At 41.6% G+C, this 22,525-nt stretch overlaps 1 protein-coding gene across 1 annotated transcript; it reads right to left on the bottom strand.

The window, feature by feature from the left end:
* Positions 1 to 733: 733 nt before the first annotated feature.
* CMPK1 (cytidine/uridine monophosphate kinase 1) lies at positions 734 to 21,677 on the bottom strand. The gene is made up of 6 exons (XM_045028468.1): positions 21,389 to 21,677; positions 10,354 to 10,500; positions 7,979 to 8,131; positions 5,774 to 5,850; positions 5,598 to 5,694; positions 734 to 3,102 (listed from the first exon to the last, which is right to left on the bottom strand). The coding sequence occupies exons 1-6, from the start codon at positions 21,560 to 21,562 to the stop codon at positions 3,061 to 3,063; spliced, it is 690 nt and encodes a 229-aa protein (XP_044884403.1). The 5' UTR covers positions 21,563 to 21,677; the 3' UTR covers positions 734 to 3,060.
* Between the last annotated feature and the right edge of the window lie 848 nt (positions 21,678 to 22,525).

Below are 22,525 nucleotides of genomic sequence, written 5' to 3'. Positions count from 1 at the left end.
AGCTACAAAGAGAAAAATACAACTCTTAAGTGGAAAAATGAATCACAAATGTCTCATCTAGAGCCAATAATGGGGTTCTATTGAGAAAGCCAGATTTATGGGGCATCTAAGACTCAACAGGCTGTACATGGGGCTGACACACTTAGAGAAGACCAAGTGCCATTGAAAAAAATATGGGGGAACTCAGACAGCGAAAGGACATCCATACCTGCTCAAAGGTGAAAAGTTCCCTTGAGAGCACAGAGATGGCTACAGGAGCTTGCAGTGCCTTGGTACCAAAGAGAGCAGCTGATGGTTGAATAAAGCTCTGGGGGGTCGGGGGCGGAAGGGAAAGAAATATGATCCCTTTGATAGCAGTTGTAGACCAGAAACCGCTTTTTTGATCCATGTCCCAACACTGATGGGTCCTTTTTCTTTTACAGATGGATCAGATGAATTATCACTACATGATTAGATAACTTTATATACATATCAGAGAGAAGGAGCAAAGCCTTATATTCAAATACTGTATGCTCCCAGGTCTTAACTTGGGTTGAGTAGGGTCTCTGGGGCCTCATTTTCTGACCGTGGAACCTGTGTGTTTAAGTACAGGAATATATCCTTAATTTGTCATTTTTCATGGCAGATCATAAATGTAAGCCAGGAACCTGGATGAAGCCACAGAGGAAAATGTATTGGTCAAACTACTCAAATTCTTTATACAGTATGCCGCTACTTGGAAAAGACACATTGATATATTACTTCTATTTTTTTATTTAATTTAATTTCAGTTATGTCTCATCTTGAATAAACCCAAGTGTCACATTAACGCATCTTCAATAAACAGAAGGACAAAATTATTCAAAGGACAATATGCACAATTTACTCTAAATTCAGTATTGCCAACATTTTTTGTTTTTAAAACAGTTTTTCTTTTAAACTTATTCCTAAGTAACTGATACTTATTTGGCTTCAGCTCTTCAATACATAGTAAGGTATATGATGAGAGGAAATAGAGTATCTATTCTTAGCAGAACTCTTAAAAGCCAATATTATTAAAATAACACCAAAATAAATATTTATATATTCAGAGAGATTTCTTCAATCTGCCTACAAAAGTGTTTGAGTCTTGATTTTAGCTTTTATATCAGAACTGTAGTTCCATTTCATCCTGTCTTAGGTCAGCACATTTAGACACGGAAAACAGCGTTCAGTAGTTTTGAAAAGGTGTGGGGGAGAATTAATCAGGTGAACGCATTTAAAGGATTTTGTGAAACTCTTCCAAATTCTCAGGAACAAGGCATGGTGCATATTTTCTGTATTACTAAACTTTATACTATTTGTGCTCAATAGTCTGACTTTAAACATCCAATGTGTTGGGGGAAAAAAAATCTCTTTTAGCAGTGGCTATGTTCCATTGCATATTAAAAACTCTGAACTCGCAGTCTTATAAGCCTCAGTAAAGTAAACAGAGCCTCATGCAAGAGTTGGCCTGAGCAGATCCAAGTGCAGGATCAGGACCAAAGTATTTGTAATTGAAAATCAAAACTACCATTAACTCACTTGTGACTTCCCCAAGTAGGATTTAATGATGAGCTGAAGCCCAAAAATTCAAAACCATTTCCCCCTATACATCACAACGTCTGTTAGAGTATCAAATCCAATTATAGCAGCAGCTGATGTAGCAAAAATAACCTTAATGGATAACGGGAAAAAAAAAAAAAAAGGTTAAAATACTCATCCTCAGGTTTCTGGATGTCCTTTAATGAAAGTTTTGGGTGCGTGAGGAATGCAGGATTGGACCCATATATGGCTATGAACATTAACGCTTGTGGAAAAAATGGTATTTAGCAAAAAAAAGTCATAACTATATCACAACTGTACAATATTTAAATGCATGATGGCTTGTTCCAAACAGTCACTTGTTTATTCCGATTATTACTGTTGACAACTGCACTAATTCAAGATAATGCAATAAAGCATGAACTAATTTGTTTAAGGGAATGAAACTTTTTTTAAAAAAATTCAAACTGGTCAAACGAAGTGCAATAATTAAAAAAAACTTTTTAAAACAAACTATTAAAATTATACAATTTTAGGGAAACTACAAGTTTAACCATAAAAATCTCTTTCCCTATAAAACAAACCTTAAAGTATTCAACAATACAATACTCAATAATACAGAAATGCCCTTTCATTTGTTACAAAAACAGAACTCTTAAAAGAATAGTTTTACTACACATCTGCTTGGAGGTTTGTCACTGTCGAAGGACTTCATTTACTTAAGAGCATAATTACCATCACAAAGTGAGTGCATAGACACTAAACTGACTCTGCAATTCTATTCTTAACCCCTTGCATATGAGGACTACACAAAGGGGGTACATTTTCTCTAAGTACTCAATAAGTTACTACACATGGTATGCACCCAGAGTCGTAAGAGAGTACCACTTTACCAAAGCACTCTGTACATCTATTGATTAACAGCTTCACACTGTATTAAATTAGTTAGACAAGAAGTTCTAAAACAAATGCACATGCTAATTTTACAGTTCTGTTTACAGAATTCAGCTGTGGGATAAAAGAACAATCGGGTGCATAAAATTTTATTTGGAAAAAGTTTCCTAAGTTTGGTCCAAAAACAGGCAGAGAGTTTTGTTTAAAAATAAAAAATAAAAAAAATAAAAAGATATGTAGGCCCTGCCGCTTAACATTGCTATTTACTGGACTGTTAAAAACAGATTTATGGCAATAAGAAATAAGATGGGGTGCACATGAATGGCACAAACTGTAAAAGGATTGATAGTCTCTCCAGATTGATTTTGACTACTATCTTTATTTTGTAAGTAACTGAACTAAGTTAGAGAAGAATCCTGAAATGTATTGTCTACTATAGCCACAATAAGTGAATCCATTCCTATTTAAAAACAATTTAATTTTCAATTAATTACTTTTCCAACTATCCATGAATACAAGAAACATTTTAAAAAACCTTTAAAATGATTACAAAAGTGTTGAATTTAGTAGCAGCTATTAAACCAAGATTCAAGCACAATTTCAAGGGAACTTTCAAGAATGGAACTAGCCTTCTGTGTCAAAAATTTTCATAACCTTACCAAAAACCTGAAAGAGAGAAACATTTAATTAAAATTATGGAACGTTAAATATTCAGCAATTTAAAATTAGACCACCCCACACAGTTATTGATGGTAAATCAATGTTTTTTAAAATGTACAATACATAGTTGATTTTTTTTAAAGACGTGCATATCAGAATAGAGGGGAGGGAATCTGGCACCAAATCCTATTTAATCCCTCATTTCCATCTATTTTTTTTAGGTTTTCAACATTATTACATTTTTTTGTGTGCGGCAGCATGAGAGCAAACCGTCTATAGCAGAAAACTCTTCAAAAGGAATATTAAATTAAAAAACAAAATCTAAATAACAAAAACACAAAACAGGCCTCTGCCACAAGCAGATCCAGGTAGGTGAACCCTTGTGGCTTGATTACAAGTGGTCTGTATGTACAGGGGCGGCTCTACCTTTTTGGCCGCCCCAAGCAGTCATGCGCGGGAGGCGCCCGGGAGCAGCGGACCTCCCGCGGGCATGACTGCGGAGGGTCCGCTGGTCGCGCCGCTCGGCTGGACCTCCCGCAGCTGCGGACGGTTCGCAGGTCCGGCGGCTCCGCTTGAGCTGCCGCAGTCATGCCTGCGGGAGGTCCAGCCGAGTCGCGGGATGAGCGCCCCCTCCGCAGTCATGCCTGCGGCAGGTCCGCTCCTCCCGGGGCTCCGGTGGACCTCCCGCAGGCATGACTGCGGCAGGTCCGCCGGCCCAGCCTGCCGCCCCCCCCCGGGAAAGGGCCGCCCCACGCGCGTGCTTGCCGCGCTGGGGTCTGGAGCCGGCCCTGTGTATGTACTGAACTAATTGCAAGATGGAGGCCCAATTTCCCAACCTTTGATATGAGGGTAACACCCATGATTAGTAAAACCAAAACTTTTTTCTACTTTTTCTACTTTTCATAAGCTCTGTCTACTGCCAACCTTGACTATTAACTAATTATTTACATATATACAGATAGAGCAGTCCTGTAACAAAATGTTTCCATAAATTGAATTTTTTTCCTCCTCAACTGGGAGCCAGTTTTGTTTCAAACAAATATACCCGTACAATCCAAATACTGCAGTTTTTGTACCAGCACATGGAAATATGAAAATGAAGTAAAATAGAAACTAACTAAAAACAAAAATGAAATGTATTAGCCTCTTTTCATTATTGGGGCTGAATGTTTAGTTTTTGCATTTCATTCAGCTTCAATAATGAAAAGAGGCTAATACATTTCATTTTTGTTTTTTGTTAGTTTCTATTTTACTTCATTTTCATATTTCCATGTGCTGGTACAAAAACTGCAGTATTTGGATTGTACGGGTATATTTGTTTGAAACAAAACTGGCTCCCAGTTGAGGAGGAAAAAAATTCAATTTATGGAAACATTTTGTTACAGGACTGCTCTATCTGTATATATGTAAATAATTAGTTAATAGTCAAGGTTGGCAGTAGACAGAGCTTATGAATATGAAGCATAGTTCCTGAGTTTTGTAGATGCAATAAAACTTCCAGTTGTGTGCACTGCAAATGTCTTCTTTCAGATGCTATTTACATCAGTTCTTAACACATTTCATTTGGTTTTAGGTTTCATAACAATAAATTGTAACAAATTCTAAATTCTGGGCCAAATTTGACTAGACAGAGTCCATTTCAATTACAGATGTACCCAAACAAACACCCAGCTTTCAATCATCCTTGAACTTTAGGTAAGTGAATCCTGATCCACCTTTGCTCCCCAGAACTCTCTTCTGGTATGTCTACACTATATCCGGGCAGCGATCGATCCAGCGACGGTCGATTTATTGCATCTAGTCTAGACGTGATAAATCAACCCCTGAGCGCTCTCTCGTTGACTCCTGTACTCCACTGCTGCGAAACGGGGGAGTGGCAGCAGTCGACTCACTGCGGTGAAGACACTGCGGTAAGTAGATCTAAGTACGTCAATTTCATCTACGTTATTCACATAGCTGAAGTTGCGTAACTTAGACTGATACTCCCCGCCAGTGTAGAACAGGCCTTGGAAGAGTAGATGGAAAAAATCTATATGATGATCCAGCCTGATGACTGGTCTGGGATGGCATAATACCTTGTTTCACTGGGTCTCAGTGTTAAGAACTAGAGCTTGGTGCCTTGGTCCTGAACGCACAAAGGCTAATAGCATTGTGATGCAATGTATTCAGCCCTGGGGTGAACAGGAAGCACATCACAACCGCAGTTGACTTACTACATGGAGCCCTCTCTAGCTTTCTTGTGAGAAGGCAGTTTTTGAGGAGCAGGAAAAGGAGGTGATTAAAGGTGATAAAATGGGGAACTCTTGTAAGAACCCTACCACCAAAAAAAAAAAAAATTGTTGTACAGTATTTGACATTTCATAGAAAGACCAAAAAGAGGAAGACTTTATGTAAGGAATGGAAAGAAGGGATATCACTGACTCTACATCTCAGAAGAAGGGATCCAAAAATATATACCATGTTATTGTAAGCCCAAAAATTTATTTGTCCTTGAAACTTACTTCATCAACAGATTTAGAGGCATCCACTTTTCTGACTTTTCCCATTTTCTCATATTGGTCTATTATGGGCTTAGTTGACTGCAGGTATGTGTGAAGTCTATAAGACAGAAAAACCATGTATCACATCATACAAAGAAAACAAGAAACATAACTATGAAAAGTTCTGGGTACAGTACCTCTTTTCTAGACTCTCTCGGTTATCATCACTCCTACCACTGCTCTTTCCTCTTTCAAGGCAGCGGTCAATACATATCTACCAACAAACACAGAATGAACTCTTAAAAGCATGTGACCGTTATCTTTCCATATCTGAAGACAGACTTAATAACAAACCTTTGTCCTTTGTTCAATAGGCCTAGTTCAATACCGTGCAAAACAGATTTGAGGGCGACTGAGCATGCGCACACATGGTTCAGTGCATATATTTTACAAGAGATTAGCTAGATCTAGACAGTAATATGAATTAGTTTTTTATTCACCTGCCTTTTTAATTGTGGCTTGGGAAAGGGGGTGTGTGGGAAGGTGATGGCTTACAGTTTCAAAAGCGACTCATGATTTTGGGTGCCCAATCTGAGACACTAAGATTGAATACCTAACTTTCAGAGAGCAGATGCTCAGCACTGTCTGAAAATCAGACTCTAAGTGTCACGTTTGGCCACTAAAAATGAATACATCAAAAAAAATCATTAGTCTCTTTTGAAAATGCAAGCCTATAATATTTAAGTATCAGGGGGTAGCTGTGTTAGTCTGTATCCACAAAAACAACAAAGAGTCTGGTGGCACCTTAAAGACTAACAGATTTATTTGGGCATAAGCTTTCATGGGTAAAAAACCACTTCTTCAGATGCCACTTCTGAAGAAGTGGTTTTTAACCCACAAAAGCTTATGCCCAAATAAATCTGTTAGTCTTTAAGATGCCCCCGGACCTCTTGTTATTTTTATAATATTTAAGGTACACATACTACATCTTAACTTACTAGGTCTGAAAGACAAGCGTCTTAATTTTTGTTCAGTCAATATCACTGTATTTATTAAATTATTCTGATTTGTAATATATATTGTGAATAAAGTATAACTATGTTTAATAGTTACTGAATACATATAAAGTTATGGTTACATTTTAATGTTAAATGCATAATCTTGATAATATATGGCAAACAATTTTTGATATATGTCAAGATGCAAGAGTGGGATCTTTTAAAACAATTTTTCATATGGAATACATCCCTGATTTAACTTAAATAAAGTAAAAGACCATTCAGTTATTATTGTAGATTACTAGAGCTAGTAAAAAAAAATTGAACAAAAACTTTTGGGGAGGGGAAGAAATTATCTTTTTTCAAAAATGAAAGTTTTCATTTAGGTTTTTTTTTTTTCCTAATTTATCTGATTGATAGACATTTCTGATGGAAAAATTTAGCCTGTTGCTTGTTCTTTGGCATGTTTTTTTCAGCTTGTCATCTTTTGAATTCCCAAGTTTGACTTATCAGTTTAACTATGGAATTTTTTTCCAAAATTGAAAATTTGCTATTTTGAAATTAAAAAAAAAATGAAAAGTAGATTTTTAAAATTAAAAAAATAATAATAAAAAGTTCCACAGAAGGTTAATCTATCTAACATTTTAAAACTTTCAGTTTCTGGGTAGCTCTAATGCTTACATCTCAAGGGCAATGGCATAGTATAGCGTATATCATGGCATTTGTTATTTTAATTTAATACATCATTGTCAGAATACCATTGTAATCTAGGTTTCAGAGTGGTAGCCATGTTAGTCTCCTTGTTCTTTTCATTGTAATCTAGTTACTCATTTAGAAAAGTTGTTCTGATTACTCAGCGTCCTAGTAAAATTCACCAACTATGAAAAATTTTGAATCATTCTGCCAGCACCTTAGAAGTGATCAGAGAAAGATGCTGGCAAACTGATTCTGCTCTCAGCTATGGCTTCAGGCTATACACACTGTAGGTGGAAAGTTTTCCTAACTTCACAGGAGCATCTTGTGTATTCTTATGTGACACAATCCTTTTGATTTCAAAGGGTTCTTAAGGAAAAACGAAATTGTTCAGAATTGTTGTTCAATATAATTTCTTTACGCAACTGAACACTTGATATTCTGAAGAACACAACAACAACAATACCTAGATCTAAAACCATTCTACAAAGGAGGTCAGATTATTAACCCCATTTTACACAAGAAGTTTTATAGCTGCCAAGTGAACTGCCAAAAATCCTTAGTAGTCACAGTCCAGAACTTCCTTCTCATGTTGCTAATGCTCATACATATTGGAAAATTCAGTACCTCCAACACAGTTTTATTGTTCTCGCTGTCTGCCTCTCATCATACAACATGTGAGAAAAGTACACCGCAATGATATTTCAATACCTCGTTGTCACAGTCGAAAAACAGAACAAAAGACACATCTGCCTTTCCATCCATAGTCTTATTCCAGCCTTGAAGATTGTCTTCATTTCTGGGGAATCCATCAATCAAGAATTTGTACTTTTCGACATTGGCAGCTATTGTTTGATCCATAGCCTAATAGATAGCAGAGTTCAGTTCAAGAACTTCTTACACATAAAATAATATATTTGTCTCTTAAATTTTGGTCAGATGTTGACATGATTTACAAACTTTTAACTTGATACTTTTGTTGGACCAACATCTGTTAGTGAAAGAGACAAGCTTTGGAGCTGACACAGAACTCTTCAGGTATGGGAAAAGTGAGGTACCCAGACTTTCACAGCTGAATACAAGGTGGAACAGATTGTTTAGCATAAGGGGTTAACACACATTGTAAGAGACCATTCAAGATGAAGTGGCCAGTTAACACCTCTGCAGTCATCCAACAAAAAAGAGAGAAGAGCAGGAGGGGCCCAAATGGTGACATGCCCCTGCCCAAATGCCAGGGGAGGGGAGGGGAGAGGCCAGCAGCCAGGGAGATGAAGGGGCGGGGCCAGAGCCAGAAGGGAAGAGGTGGGGCCAGAGCCTCTCCTCTTCCGGCCATGGCCTGGGACGCTGCCCGCTGCCCGGTGCGGCACAGTGGCTGCATGCTCCCAGGCAGCTGCACTCTCCCAGGCAACTGCTGCGCCGCACTGGGCAGCATCTGGGAGTGGCTCCATATGCCAGGGGGAGCTGGCGCAGCGGGAGGACAGACCTCTCCCCCCCCCTCAGGTAACGTGGGATGGTGAGGGGATGGTGAGAGTGTGGGGGCCCCCAGGCTGGGGGCGAGGAGTCATGTGGGGGGTCACGTGCTCCCTCTTTAGCTGGTGTCCCCCCGGTGTCCCTCCCACATGTCACCTGTCCGAGTGTCTTTATTAAGTCCATGATATTTAGTGTCTAGCAAAGCTATGAATTTAAGCTCCCCGGCTCATCTTTTGATGGTGTCGTGCAGACTTCCTTTGAGGATAAGGACTGAGTGGTCAGATACGGGGTGATCACTTTGCGAAAAATGTTCGCCCATGGAGGATATGGTGATTTTCTTTTATAATTTTTCTGTCTGAGTTCATTTCAGAGCATAGCGATTGTTTTATTTCACTCAGAGTTGTCATTGGGGCTTTTGGTGCACTGGATGAGATACACCACAGGTTATGACAGGCATGTGTAGGACCCATGGATCTTGAAAGGTGTATTGTGGGGGGTACTAATCAACATAATTTGGTCAGTCACGTATCTACAGAATGTACTCCTCTACTGTCTTAAAGGCATCCTCATTATTTCACTGCTTCATAGTGGGATACGCCAGGGCCAGAGGGTAGCAGGATAGTGATAGATGGGAGGTACATAAGCCCCAGGATGATCAGGGCCTTATTCCCTGCGGACTGAGGAAAGGTTACTACAGGTTAATTAGAGTACTGGAGCCAATTAATGCCCTGCCAGAGACCTAATAAAAACCCCTGCTTCAGTCAGACAGCCAAAGGTAAGGAGAGCTGAGTACTGTTATTGACCAGAGGATCAGAGTACCAGGGGAAGGGAAACCCTGCCCAAGCAGAGCAGAGGGACTCCCCCAGCACAGAGGACCAAGAGAAACCCTGCCCAAGGGGAAAGAGAGTAAGAAGCCTGCGAAGATGAAGGGGTTGGGACCCGGAGTAGGGGGCAGACCCAGGTCCCTTCTCCGCTCCCCTTTTCTTCCCCACTAGGGCACTAGCAGAGCTGTCAACTCCCAAGAATGGGGGCAAGGGGTAGCACCCTGACCCATCACACCAAAGAAAAGTGCAGGACCCACCTACAATAGCCGCAGCCATTTGCCACAACAGCTTTAGCAGTAATATTATTGATATAAACCTCACGATTCATTGTTTTACAATTTCAAAGGATGTAAGAGTTTACTCTGGGCTCCAGCTTGTCAAGCAAGATCTCAACAATCTTATGCTGTGCACAAATATGGCTGGGGAAGTTATTTTTATATTCTACAAGATGCTGAAATGTACTCTTACAAAATACAATGTGCCCTGAATGTACTTGGTTTTGAGTTAGTTTCAGTCAAAAACTTCAGAGAAAACATTATAAAAATAATAAAATGTATCAAGTGCTCTCTTTGTGCTTTATGTAATGAAAGGCATTACCTCTTGCCTTCTGTAAGGACCATAACATAGCCATATGTGATTTTAAGGAGAAGCAAGGTATACAACATGCACCCATTGCCTATCATTTTCCTCTTGCTCACTTCAAAGGGAGGGAAATGTTTTCTCAGGCTACACTCGCTACCTTGTTTGCTTGGAAAGGTGAACCATCAAGACAAGAACATTCACTTTTCTTACCCTCTTCAACAAGCTGATAGTAATCTCAACTGGTACGATTGCTCCCTCCTTAATATATTTTTCAATTAGTTCTCCATACTGAGAGCCTGGTCTTTTTCGTTCATCTCGAAGGAGATCGCCTGCAGAAAGGTGAGTGTACCCATATTTCTGAAATACATATAACAATAGTGTTAAGCAGATGAAGACTCCAAGTAAGTACATATATTAAATTAACCTAGCTGTTAAAATTAATTACATTATCCTATTAATAAAAAGGCAAGCTTACAGCCAATAATAGTCAGTTTGGTAAAAAGCATTCTATTTTCAGCCTCTTGTCATGATTCACGGTACATCCAATATGTGCAGGAAGCCTGGCAGACTGTAGGACCTTGGGTAAAAAATTTTAAAAATGCCTACATGACTTTTGAAAATGAGACTTGGGCTCCTTAGGCCTGGTCAACACTAAAAACTTAGGTTGGTTTAACTACGTTGGTCAAGGGTGTGCAAAATCCAAACACCCCAAGTGGCACAGTTAAACTGACCTAAGTCCCCATGTAGACAGCACTAGATTGAAGTTCCTGCTTCACAGGGAGGTGGATTATCTTTAACAACAGGAGAACCCCTCCCGTGGGTGTAGGTAGCGTCTACACTGTGCTGCTGTAGTGTTTTAAGTGTAGACAAGCCCTTAGTCACTTAGACACCTTTGAAAATGTTACCCCTTGTAATGAATTAGATGTTTAAAAAGAACAGGAGTACTTGTGGCACCTTAGAGACTAACAAATTTATTTCAGCGTGAGCTACAGCTCACTTCTTCGGATGCATAGAATGGAACACACAGACAGGGGATATTTATACATACAGAGAACATGAAAAGGTGGAAGTATGCATACCAACAGGAAGAGTCTAATCAATTGAGATGAGCTATCATCAGCAGGAGAAAAAAAAACTTTTGAAGTGATAATTAAGATGACCCATAGAAGGTGTGAGGAGGACTTAACATAGGGAAATAGATTCAATTAGTGTAATGACCCAACCATTCCCAGTCTCTGTTTAGGCCTGAGTTAATTGTGTCTAATTTGCATATTAATTCAAGTTCAGCAGTCTCTCCTTGGAGTCTGTTTTTGAAGTTTTTTTGTTGCAAAATTGCCACCTTCAAGTCTGTCACTGAGTGGTTAGAGAGGTTGAAGCGTTCTCCCACTGGTTTTTGAATGTTATGATTCCTGATGTCAGATTTGTGTCCATTTATTCTTGTGTGTAGAGACTGTCCGGTTTGGCCAATGTACATGGCAGAGGGGCATTGCTGGCACATGATGGCATATATCACGTTGGTAGATGTGCAGGTGAACGAGCCCCTGATAATGTGGCTGATGTGATTAGGTCCTATGATGGTGTCACTTGAATAGATATGTGGACAGAGCTGGCATCGGACTTTGTTGCAAGGATAGGTTCCTGGGTTAGCGTTTATGTTGTATGGTGTGCGGTTGCTGGTGAGTATTTGCTTCAGGTTGGGAGGCTGTCTATAAGCGAGGACTGGCCTGTCTCCCAAGATCTGTGAGAGTGAGGGATCATCTTTAAGGATAGGTTGTAGATCTTTGATGATGCACTGGAGAGGTTTTAGTTGGGGGCTGTAGGTGATGGCTAGTGGCGTTCTGTTATTTTCTTTCTTGGGCCTGTCCTGTAGTAGGTGGCTTCTGGGTACTCTTCTGGCTCTGTCAATCTGTTTTTTCACTTCAGCAGGTGGGTATTGTAGTTTTAATAATGCTTGATAGAGATCTTGTAGGTGTTTATCTCTGTCTGAGGGATTGGAGCAAATACGGTTGTATCTTAGAGCTTGGCTGTAGACAATGGATCGTGTGGTGTGTTCTGGATGGAAGCTGGAGGCATGTAGGTAAGTATAGCGGTCAGTGGGTTTCCGGTATAGGGTAGTGTTTATGTGACCATCGCTTATTAGCACAGTAGTGTCTAGGAAATGGACCGCTTGTGTGGATTGGTCTAGGCTGAGGTTGATGGTGGGATGGAAATTGTTAAAATCACGGTGGAATTCCTCGAGGGCTTCTTGTAAACCAAAAGACTAAAAGATACATGTTGCAGTCCCACCCAAAATACATGGCTATTTAGATATTCACTGGCAATGTTAGCCAGTAGATTAAATTTTAATTTAGCAAGTGAAAAGGAGTCAAAACAACTGCTTTACTTGGTAAGCTTAAAGGCAGGCTTGTATTTTAAAATAACTACCTATCTTTGCTGCAGATATGGGACTACTATATGTTTTGACTAGAGTTCTTTATTTAGAAAGGCAGCATGCTCCAAGCACAGTGCTGGAAGCCAGAAAGACCTGCTTTCTACTTCTGACTATGACACCTTCTGTGGCCTTGGACAAATCACTTATACTCCGCTGTAAAAGCTGTGTGAATAATGGATTTTTTGGTCTGTTGGCAATTCCGAAAACTGCTAAAAATAGTTTTCAGAGTGGTAGCCGTGTTAGTCTATATCATTCTTGTTTTTAAAAGAACCAAACAAAATGTTTCATTTCATTTGAGCATTTTTTACATTTTTAGTTCTTTTTAAAAGAAAAAGAAAAGAAATTTCAAAGTGAAAAGTTATATCAAATAAAAAATTGGAGGAGTCCCATGGCACCTTAAAGACTAACATATTTATTTGGGCATGAGCTTTCGTGGGTAAAGAACCCACTTCTTCAGACGCATGGATTGAAAATTATAGATACAAGCATAAATATACTGGCACATAAAGAGAAGGGAGTTACCTTACAAGTGGAGAATCAGTGATAACTAGGCCAATTCAGTTAGGGTGGATGTGGTCAACTCCCAATAATTGATGAGGAGGTGTCAATACCAAGAGAGGGAAAATTGCGTTTGCAGTGAGCCTGCCACTCCCAGTCCCTATTCAGGCCCAAATTGATGGTATTAAATTTGCATATGAATTGTAGCTCTGCAGTTTCTCTCTGAAGTCTGTTTTTGAAGGTTTTTTTGTTGAAGGATGGCTACTTTTAAATCTTTTATTGTCCAGGGAGACTGAAGTGTTCTCCTACTGGCTTTTGTATGTTACCATTCCTGATGCCTGATTTGTGTCCATTTATTATTTTACGTAGAGACTCTCCGATTTGGCCAATGTACATGGCAGAGGGGCATTGCTGGCACATGATGGCATATATCCCATTAGTAGATGTGTAGGTGAACGAGCCCCTGATGGTGTGGCTGATGTGATTGGATCCTATGATGGTGTCGCTAGAGTAGATATGGAGAGAGAGTACGCAACAGGGTTTGTTACAGGGATTGGTTCCTGGGTTAGTGTTTCTGTGGTGTGGTGTGTAGTTGCTGATGAGTATTTGCTTCAGGTTGGGGGGCTATCCATAAGCGAGGACTGGCCTGCCTCCCAAGGTCTGAGAGAGTGAGGGATCGTTTTCGAGGATAGGTTGTAGATCGTTGATGATGTGCTGGAGAGGTTTTAGTTGGGGGCTGTACGTGATGGCCAGTGGAGTTCTGTTATTTTCCTTGTTAAGCCTGTCCTGTAGTACGTGACTTCTGGGTACCCGTCTCGCTCTGTTAATCTGTTTCCTCACTTCCCCAGGTGAGTATTGTAGTTTTAAGAATTCTTGATAAAGATCTTGTAGGTGTTTGTCTTTGTCTGAGGGATTGGAGCAAATGCAGTTGTATCTTAGGGCTTGGCTGTAGAAAATGGATTGTGTGATGTGTCCTGGATGGAAGCTAGAGGCATGTAGGTAAGAATAGCAGTCAGTAAGTTTCCAGTATAGGGTGGTGTTTATGTGACCATCACTTATTTGCACTGTCGTGTCCAGAAAGTGAATCTCTTGTGTGGACTGGTCCAGGCTGAGATTGATGGTGGCATGGAAATTGTTGAAATCCAGGTGGAATTCTTCAAGGGCCTCCTTCACGTGGGTCCATACGATGAAGATGTTATCAATGTAGCGCAAGTAGAGGAGGGGCGCTAGGAGACGAGAGCTGAGGAAGCGTTGTTCTTAGTCAGTCATAAAAATGTTGGCTTACTGTGGGGCCATGCGGGTACCCATAGCAGTGCCGCTGACTTGAAGGTATAAGTTGTCTCCAAATCTGAAATGGTTGTGGGTGAGGACAAAGTTACAAAGCTCAGCCACCAGGCGTGCCGTGGCCTCATCAGGGATACTGTTCCTGACAGCTTGTAGTCCATCCTCATGTGGACTATTGGTGTAAAGAGCTTCTACGTCCATGGTGGCCAGCATGGTGATTTCAGGAAAATCACCAATGCATTGTAGTTTTCTCAGGCAGTCGGTGGTGTATGCTTGTATCTGTAATTTTCACTCCATACATCTGAAGAAGTGTTTTTTTACCCACAAAAGTTTATGCCCAAATAAATCTGTTAGTCTTTAAGGTGCCACCGAATTCCTCATTGTTTTTGTGGATACAGACTAAGAGGCCTACCCCCTCTGATAAAAAATTGGAAACGTTTCATTTACAAAATGTCATAACAAAATGTTTTGATTTTTAGTTAGGGGTGGGTTTTTTTGTTGTTGTTGTTGACCAAAACAATCTGGCAAAATCGAGGTGAATCGGCAAAATGTTTTGGTGTCATCCAACTTGCATATTTGCCAAAAAATGTTTTGGTCAAAAAATTTCACCCAGCTGTACTCCAGTTTCCCTATTTGCTACATGGGGATAATATTACTAACCAAATGCCTAACAGCATTGTGAGAATGAGTTAATGTTTGCTAATGCTTTGGGGATGTAACATACTAAGTAGTAGGAACTATATGTATATTAGGTAGTTTTGATGAAGTTGTCCTGGTTTCTTTATTCTTATTTTTTTTTAAATCCCTGTTTTGTATGCATTTCAGTTATATGCTTACATTGAAACCAGGAAACTCAGCATATATGTTGAGCCAGGTGGCAGTCTCCAAGGAGAGGGAGAGTGTCAGGATGCGACACTGGTAATCCACAAGAGAAGCTAGTGTCTTCCCCTAGTGCTGATGTGGCAGTCCAGGCTAAGCAGCTAGACTGATGCTATTAGAAATCTCTCAATATACTGTATAGAAAGCGATACAGCAGGGAGTCCATACGTAAACATATCATACAGATAGATGTTTAGACTAAATACTGCTATCACCCTTTTATTTTGTGGTCAATTAAGGCATTTAAAAAACATTAAAATGCTCTAACATAAAACCTCACCGAAAAGCATGTGCTAGACCTATGCTTTTCTAAGGCACCCATCACCACAGAATCTAGACACCAGAAGTAAAATACATGTGTGATCATACTGTACGGAGAACAGATTTCAGAGTTCAGAATGATAAATCCCAGCAGAAAAAAAGTTAAAAAAGGAGAGTTTTGATAGTTGTACTAGTGTCAGTTAACTACAGAAATGTCAAGTACATAACATCTTTTTTAAAAGTAAGTTTTTAATATTACATAAAACTAACAAGATTACACATAGTTAGTTCTATAAAACAGGTATTAGAGACATAACCTAGGAACATACCAAAGTAAATTACAATTCTAAGAATACAAAATAGAGTACGAATGTATATCTTTACTCTAAGTTTTAGTACAGAACAAAAAAAAACAAAGAGATTTTAAAGTTATCCGCTTGGCTGCAGTGATAGTCACAGCAAATTTCAAAAAAGGAGCCTGGGCAGAATAATAATGTGCATACTTCCCTTTTATGGCTGTGATCTTGGGATTTAAAAACTTGGCTACTAAATAAATACAGTAGATACATTACACAACTCACCAAGCAAGCTTAAAAACATTTAGTTGCTTTCCAACTCTACCCACAGAAGCCTGGAAAGGCAGTTTTGCTATAATCACAATTTAAGAAACGATATAATTACTTAAATCCCCCAAAAAACTGCAGACAGCTGGAGAGAAAAATAAAGCATGCAAGATTTTGCCCTAAATGACCATGAAGAGAAACTCTAGCTATGTTCTCTATTACTTTACTGTATTTTTATTCAAACGGGCGTTGCATTTAGATATGCTTATTTACATATTAACTATGAACTGCAGAAGCCATAAACCAGAGTAAAGCTTTTTATAAACAAGAAGTTTTACTGTCCAGAACCAAAATTAACATGTAGCTCTTCTTGCTACAATTAAAGAATTATGATATTTTTAACATTAAGTTAAACATTAAGGAGAAAAGAGGAAGAAAAAAATAATCTCCTTGGTTTCATGGGATTACAGCACCATTTAATTTTCCTCAGCACTTTTTCTTTTCATGCAAGTAGAAATATTGACTCAATCGTTGGAATTCTCTTTACAACAGCAAACCAAAATAGTTTTAAATAGTTGAACAGAAAAGAGCAAGACAGAAGTATTTTAAAGTGAGCTTGTTAAACAGGGATGTTTCTAATTACATTAAATTCTAATCTGGAATGCTTTTCAGAATGGATTAGTTGGGCTACATAACAGACAGCCTGCTCCTCCAGAACTTGTTAAATTTTCAAACACCTTCCAGCCTTCTCCCATGCTGCCTCTCATGCTTGGGAGGAGCTCCCTGTAAACATCCATAAAGCTACCTCATTATCTTTCTTCTAACTCTCCTTCACTGAGATGTCTATGGAAAACTTATAAGTCTGCTGACACCACTGTCTATGATGCTGACCAGTACTGTCCCATTGTTTTATTGTATCTCCCTGTTTCACTGTTTCCATCTGTTGTCTATTGTCTTATACTTAGACTGTAATCTATTTGGAGCAGGGACCATCTTGTTGTTCTATTTGTACAGCACCTAGCACATCCATGGGGTCTTGATCCATGATTGAGGCACGTAGGTGCTATGGTAATGCAAATAATAAATGATAGTAACTCAATGGCAAAACATCCATTTGTTGACTTTGATGAGAACAAAATCCAAAGGAAACAGTTTTAAATCTTGTAAATAAATGTGGCAGAGTCTTGATTTCCAATCTTTAAATGGAAGACTGCTGAGAAGTGATACTTCAACAGGTTGCTGCCTGTCTTCATGAAGCTATCTCTTTATGGCTCTCAAGAGGAGTGCTCCCTCTTGTGTCATGCAAGGCAAGTATTTAGAAAATGAACTGGAGCTGAAGAGATGTATTTTCTCTCCCAGAAGCCAAGAAAGGAGATATCTTTGGCAAAACTTTTGTCTTTCAGGGGTGTGGGTGTGTTTTTAACACCTCTGAAAAACAAAAGTTAGGCTCTCCTCTCAATAAAGCTAACACTGCTCGTTGGGGGTAGAAGTTTTTTGTCATTCATTTGCCAGTGTAGACATAGCCGTAGCTCTATTTGTTATGTCTCTTACTCCCAGGGGTGAAAGGACTTACCTGTATGCAGGGCGGCCGGGCTCCTGGGCGCACGTGCGTGTGAGAGAGAGAGAGCACGCGCGCGCTCTGGGCCCCTGGAAGAGGCGGGGCCTCAGGCGAAAGGGGCAGGGCTGGGGCCAGACTCCCCTAGCCAGCCCTTCAGCACTGCCTGGCCCGTGCCACCCGGGGCTCCGGCTGCGATTTAAAAGGCTACGGAGCAGCTGCCCCTTTCGCCCCTCACCCCCGTCAGCAGCCCTGCCGGTACGGTCCTTAAAGCGCTGCTGCAGCAACGCTTTAACATCGGCTGTGTACCAGCCCGTACCAATGACCACTTTCTTACCAGTACGCCGTACAGGCCCGTACTGGCTTACTTTCATCTCCGCTTACTCCTACGGATTTCCCCTTCCTAGGTTTAATACTAGCAAAGTTAACATGTAATACTTTTCTGGTAGCGTATACAATTCAAGCAGCAGTGACTCATTTGACTCCCTCCTCCTCAAGTGGTCTTTATCCAATTACTTTAGGATACCAAACCAAAATGATTTACATTTCTAAGTATGGGGCAGCAGCCACATAAGCTACTTCGTCCCTGAGGCTGCATTAATGGCTTGTAATTATATTCCCTCCAGCTCTACAAAACTTCCCTATGGTTGACGCTTATTTGTTTGTTGTGTACCATGGACAGGATTTGACCCAAAGTAACAAAAAGGCTTTTTGAAAGTTACAAGCCTTACATCTCACAACTTAATTTAAAAAAAAAAAAAAACCTGTCTGAGTTAAGAGTTCATAACTTATGGTGAAAACTCTTTTGTGGCTAAAATCTTAAATTAGAGAGACAGTATCCTTTTCTCTCTCGGTCTCTAATATCCCGAGACCAACACAGCTACACCACCACTTTATAAAATCTTAAATGTCAGTTTTCAGTCTGGACCAAATTTTTATAACCAAGTTATGCAGTATGGAGAACTAGGGAATAATGGCACAGTGGAGAAACTATAACAGTACTCTACCACGCATCACTAGAAAACAAACAAATGCTAGTGCCAGGACTTGCGGTTTCTCCTTCTGTAGTTTAAGTAATATGGGCGTTTTATGGTTCTTAGTCATTGCTTTCATGTGGGTGTGGACAAACATCCATCATTTATGGCACTCATCATGCATAAAATATCCACGTTTACTCCATTTTAAAAGGCTCTATTTGGAGACATTTAGCCTTAAATACACCATAACTATCCAACAAAACAGAATTTCATCATCCTGATTTTTAAAGAGGTCTGCTTCAGTATGAAAATAATTGTCAGCTATTAATCATCAGCTATTCCCCCCACTCTTCTAAACATCTTTTCCACCTTAAAGTACTGTTAAACTAAAACAAATTCTAAATATTTAGAAAAGTTGTGTGACATTCTATAATTAAATCATGTAATTGCTTAATGCCAGTTTGAAAATCTTTGATGGCAGAAAAGACAAGGATTAACTTAACACAGGACAGACATAAAGCGTCACTCTGCATAACTTGTGACCTCCATCACATTCAGCTGCGGAGCAAAATTTCACTTCTATTTTTGCTTATAATATAATTTGACTGTCACAATTTACAGTGGCACAGAGGAAATTATCTGCCCTCGGAATGATCAACTCCCTGGTTGTATGTTTAGATCATAAACTCTTTGGAACATGGGCTTGGATCTTTGGCTGACAATTTGTGTATTTAAACTACTGTAAAGCACCAGATTCGGTTTAAGGGCCAAAAGATTGTTCTGGGCCAAAAGATACAGAGGATTTTTCTAAGGCAGGTTGTATGGAATGAAGACAGTTTAGACATAACATACTTTCTCATTCCCCAGTATTCTGCACTATAAAGTAGTGTTGAAAGTACGCAACTCTGATAACAATCTCAAACCAAGATCTATTGACACAGTGCAGCCAAGAGGATCTGAGCACCATCATTGCTAGGAGGCGTTGGAGATGGATCAGTCATGTGCTTCGATGGAAACTGATTCCACCACCAGAGTAGCAATAAGATGGACACCTGAAGGCAAGCAAAAATTAGGCTGCCCGAAAACAACATGGCAAAGAACTGTGGAAGCGGGGCTGAAAAAACCTGGGGCACAGGTGGGGAACCATTGAAAGACTTGCTAGAAACAGACAGGAGTGGAGGAGCTTCATCACTGCCCTAAACACCAGAGGTGTAATAGGAATATGATGATGATGATGATGAACGCATCATATACCTCTGAAATAATAAACCAATTGTACCTTCTATTGCAACCATCCCGCAGTATCTTTGCAGGACATTCTCTTAAATTTATGAATGGTTTATGTATGATTGTGTTCCACTCCACGATGAGGGGTTACCAACAACTTTTCCAGGAAATACAAACAGTAGGGGGTAATTAAGGCAAGTCATTGAGGGGACCACAGTTGTGTTAGGTTCTGTACAAAAGATACCTTGAGGAAAGGGGTAAGAAACAGGGGACACAGAAGGTATGCCTACACTGCAATAAAAGACCTGCAGCATGGCCACAGCTGGCCTGGGTTAGCTGACTCAGGCTCATGGGACTAAAAGTTGCAATATAAATACTTGCGCTTGGGCTAGGGCTAAAGCCTGGGCTCTGAAACCCTGCAAGGGGGATGGGTCTCAGAGCCTGGGCCCAAATGTCTACACACTGCAATTTTAACCCTGAAATTCAAGTCAGGGCTTGTCTACACTGAAAAAATTGCAGCAGTGCAGCTACACCACTGTAGTGCTTCATTGAAGACACCTACTCCAGTGGGAGGGGTTCTCCCATTGAAGTAGGGACTCCACCTCCCTGAAAGGCAGTAGCTAGGGTGACAGGAGAATTCTCCCACTGCTTTAACAGTGCCCATGCCTGGGGGATCAGGGATTAGTTTAATTGCATCACTCAGGGGTGTAGATTTTTCACACCCTTGAGCCATGTAGTTATATTGACCTAATTTCCTAGTGTAGACCAGGCCTCAACTGACCCAGGCTCTGAGAGTCAATGCTGTGGGTTTTGCAGTGTAAATGTATCCAAAGAGGCCCTGGCAGAAAGGTAAGGGGAAATGGGACACACAGGACTCTGGCAAGTACACCCATCAGCTCTAACTAGGGCTGTGATTGATATTAATCATGAACATCTTCCCGCACCCCCAATCTTACCTCTGCCCAGGGTACTGTGGATAACATGCAATCAGAACTTGGGCTACATACACAACAAGAGTGTGTGACCTGTCTAGTTTGTACCTCTGTGCCTCTACCACACACCCCCCTTGCAGAGATGGCCCATTTCCCCAGCTTTGCACTGAAGGAGCGAGGGCCCTAGAGGCTGGGAGTCCAGTCTGGGTGCACAGAAGGGAAATGTGGGGGCTCCAACGTGCACTTGGAGAAACAAGTGAGTTTCTTTTAAAATCCACCAAAAACAGCCTCTTGCGCCTTTAAGCAAGACTGAGAGCTAGAACTTCCCTAACCGCCTAGAAACAGAAACCGAACCGCAGGGAGACAATTATAACGGGCCGCCTCCCACCCCCATCCCTGGGGTCCCCATGTCCAAGCCCCGACTCAACCCTGCAGGGCCATGGAAACGAGACCCCGCGCAGACTGAGCCACAAGACTACCCGTCCCGTCATGCTCCGCGCCGCCTCGCAGGGAAGATACCAAGAGCCCCTCGCCGCGTTGCATGCTGGGAGGTGTAGTCCGCTCGCGCTCTGAGGCGGTGGCACGGAGGGGGCGGTGTTCCCTGGGGTCACTGAGACCCTCCCCGCTGCGCTTCTCACCTCCACGATGCGGGCGCACTGGGTCCCCTTGCCAGCTCCGGGCCCGCCCAGGACGAACACAACCAGCGGCTTCATGAGGAGGAGGAGGCAGCGGCGAGGAGCGGCGGCGGTTCGCAGGCAGCGAGCGCGAGGGCTGAGGCGAGCCGCTACCACCAGCAGGGAGCGATAGAACATGCAGGGGAGGGAGGGAGAGGGAGCGGGGCCGGGAGAGAGGCCCAGGCAGCCAAACCGCCACCGGCTGTCACACGCCGGCTGCTGACGTGTGAGGGAAAGTGCTTCCGGGTGCGGAGGCGCGCGGGCCGCTCTCTGCTGCTGGGGTGGGGCGGGGGAGTGATGACGTGACACCTGGCTGGCGGCCGGCGCAGGGGCTCTGCCAAGTGCAGCAGGAGCCTGCTGAGAGCGCGGCCCGTTCAGAGGCGGGGGGAGGCACAAGGCCAATCCTGGCGGGTGTTCAGACAAGAGCCGGGGGGGAGGGGAGAGCAGTGACACAGCCCGCTGCTGAACTGGGGGGTGTCTTGCTGCCTTCCCTGCTCTCGGACCGCTGCGCCCTGAACCCCTGTGAAAGTCCAAGCTGTCTGGCTGCTGATCTACCCATTTCCTCAGCGTTGCACTAAAGGAGCGAGGGCCCCAGAGGCTGGGAGTGCAGTCTGGCTGCACAGAAGGGAAACGTGGGGGTTCCCCCCATGCAACCCAGGTGTTCCCAGCCAGCATTGTCCCTTTTTTGAGGTAGGGTGACCAGACAGCAAGTTTGAAAAATCGGAGGGGGGGGCTTCTCAGTGAGCACCTCTTCGGGCGTACCCAACTAACAGGAATTTCAAGTCTGAGCGGTGTTGCATAATAGTACAGTACAAGTTCTGTATAAGTGCCAGGGAATCTTCAGGAAGAATGATATAATGGCAGATTTAGGGCTTGACCTTGCAGTAGGAGGCTCCTGGGTACACAGCTGGCTCTGTTGATCTGTTTCCTTATTTCCTTGTGTGGGTATCGTAGTTCTGAGAATGCTTGGTGAAGATTTTGTAGGTGTTGGTCTCTGTCTGAGGGGTTGGAGCAGATGCGGAGGTATCTCCCTACTGCAAGACAAGCCCAAGAAAGAAACCAACAGAACTCCATTGGCCATCACATATAGTCCCCAGCTAA

Source organism: Mauremys mutica, chromosome 8, assembly GCF_020497125.1.
Source record: "Mauremys mutica isolate MM-2020 ecotype Southern chromosome 8, ASM2049712v1, whole genome shotgun sequence".
NCBI classification, from domain to species: domain Eukaryota; kingdom Metazoa; phylum Chordata; order Testudines; family Geoemydidae; genus Mauremys; species Mauremys mutica.
This window is presented reverse-complemented; position numbering and strand designations above follow the sequence as displayed.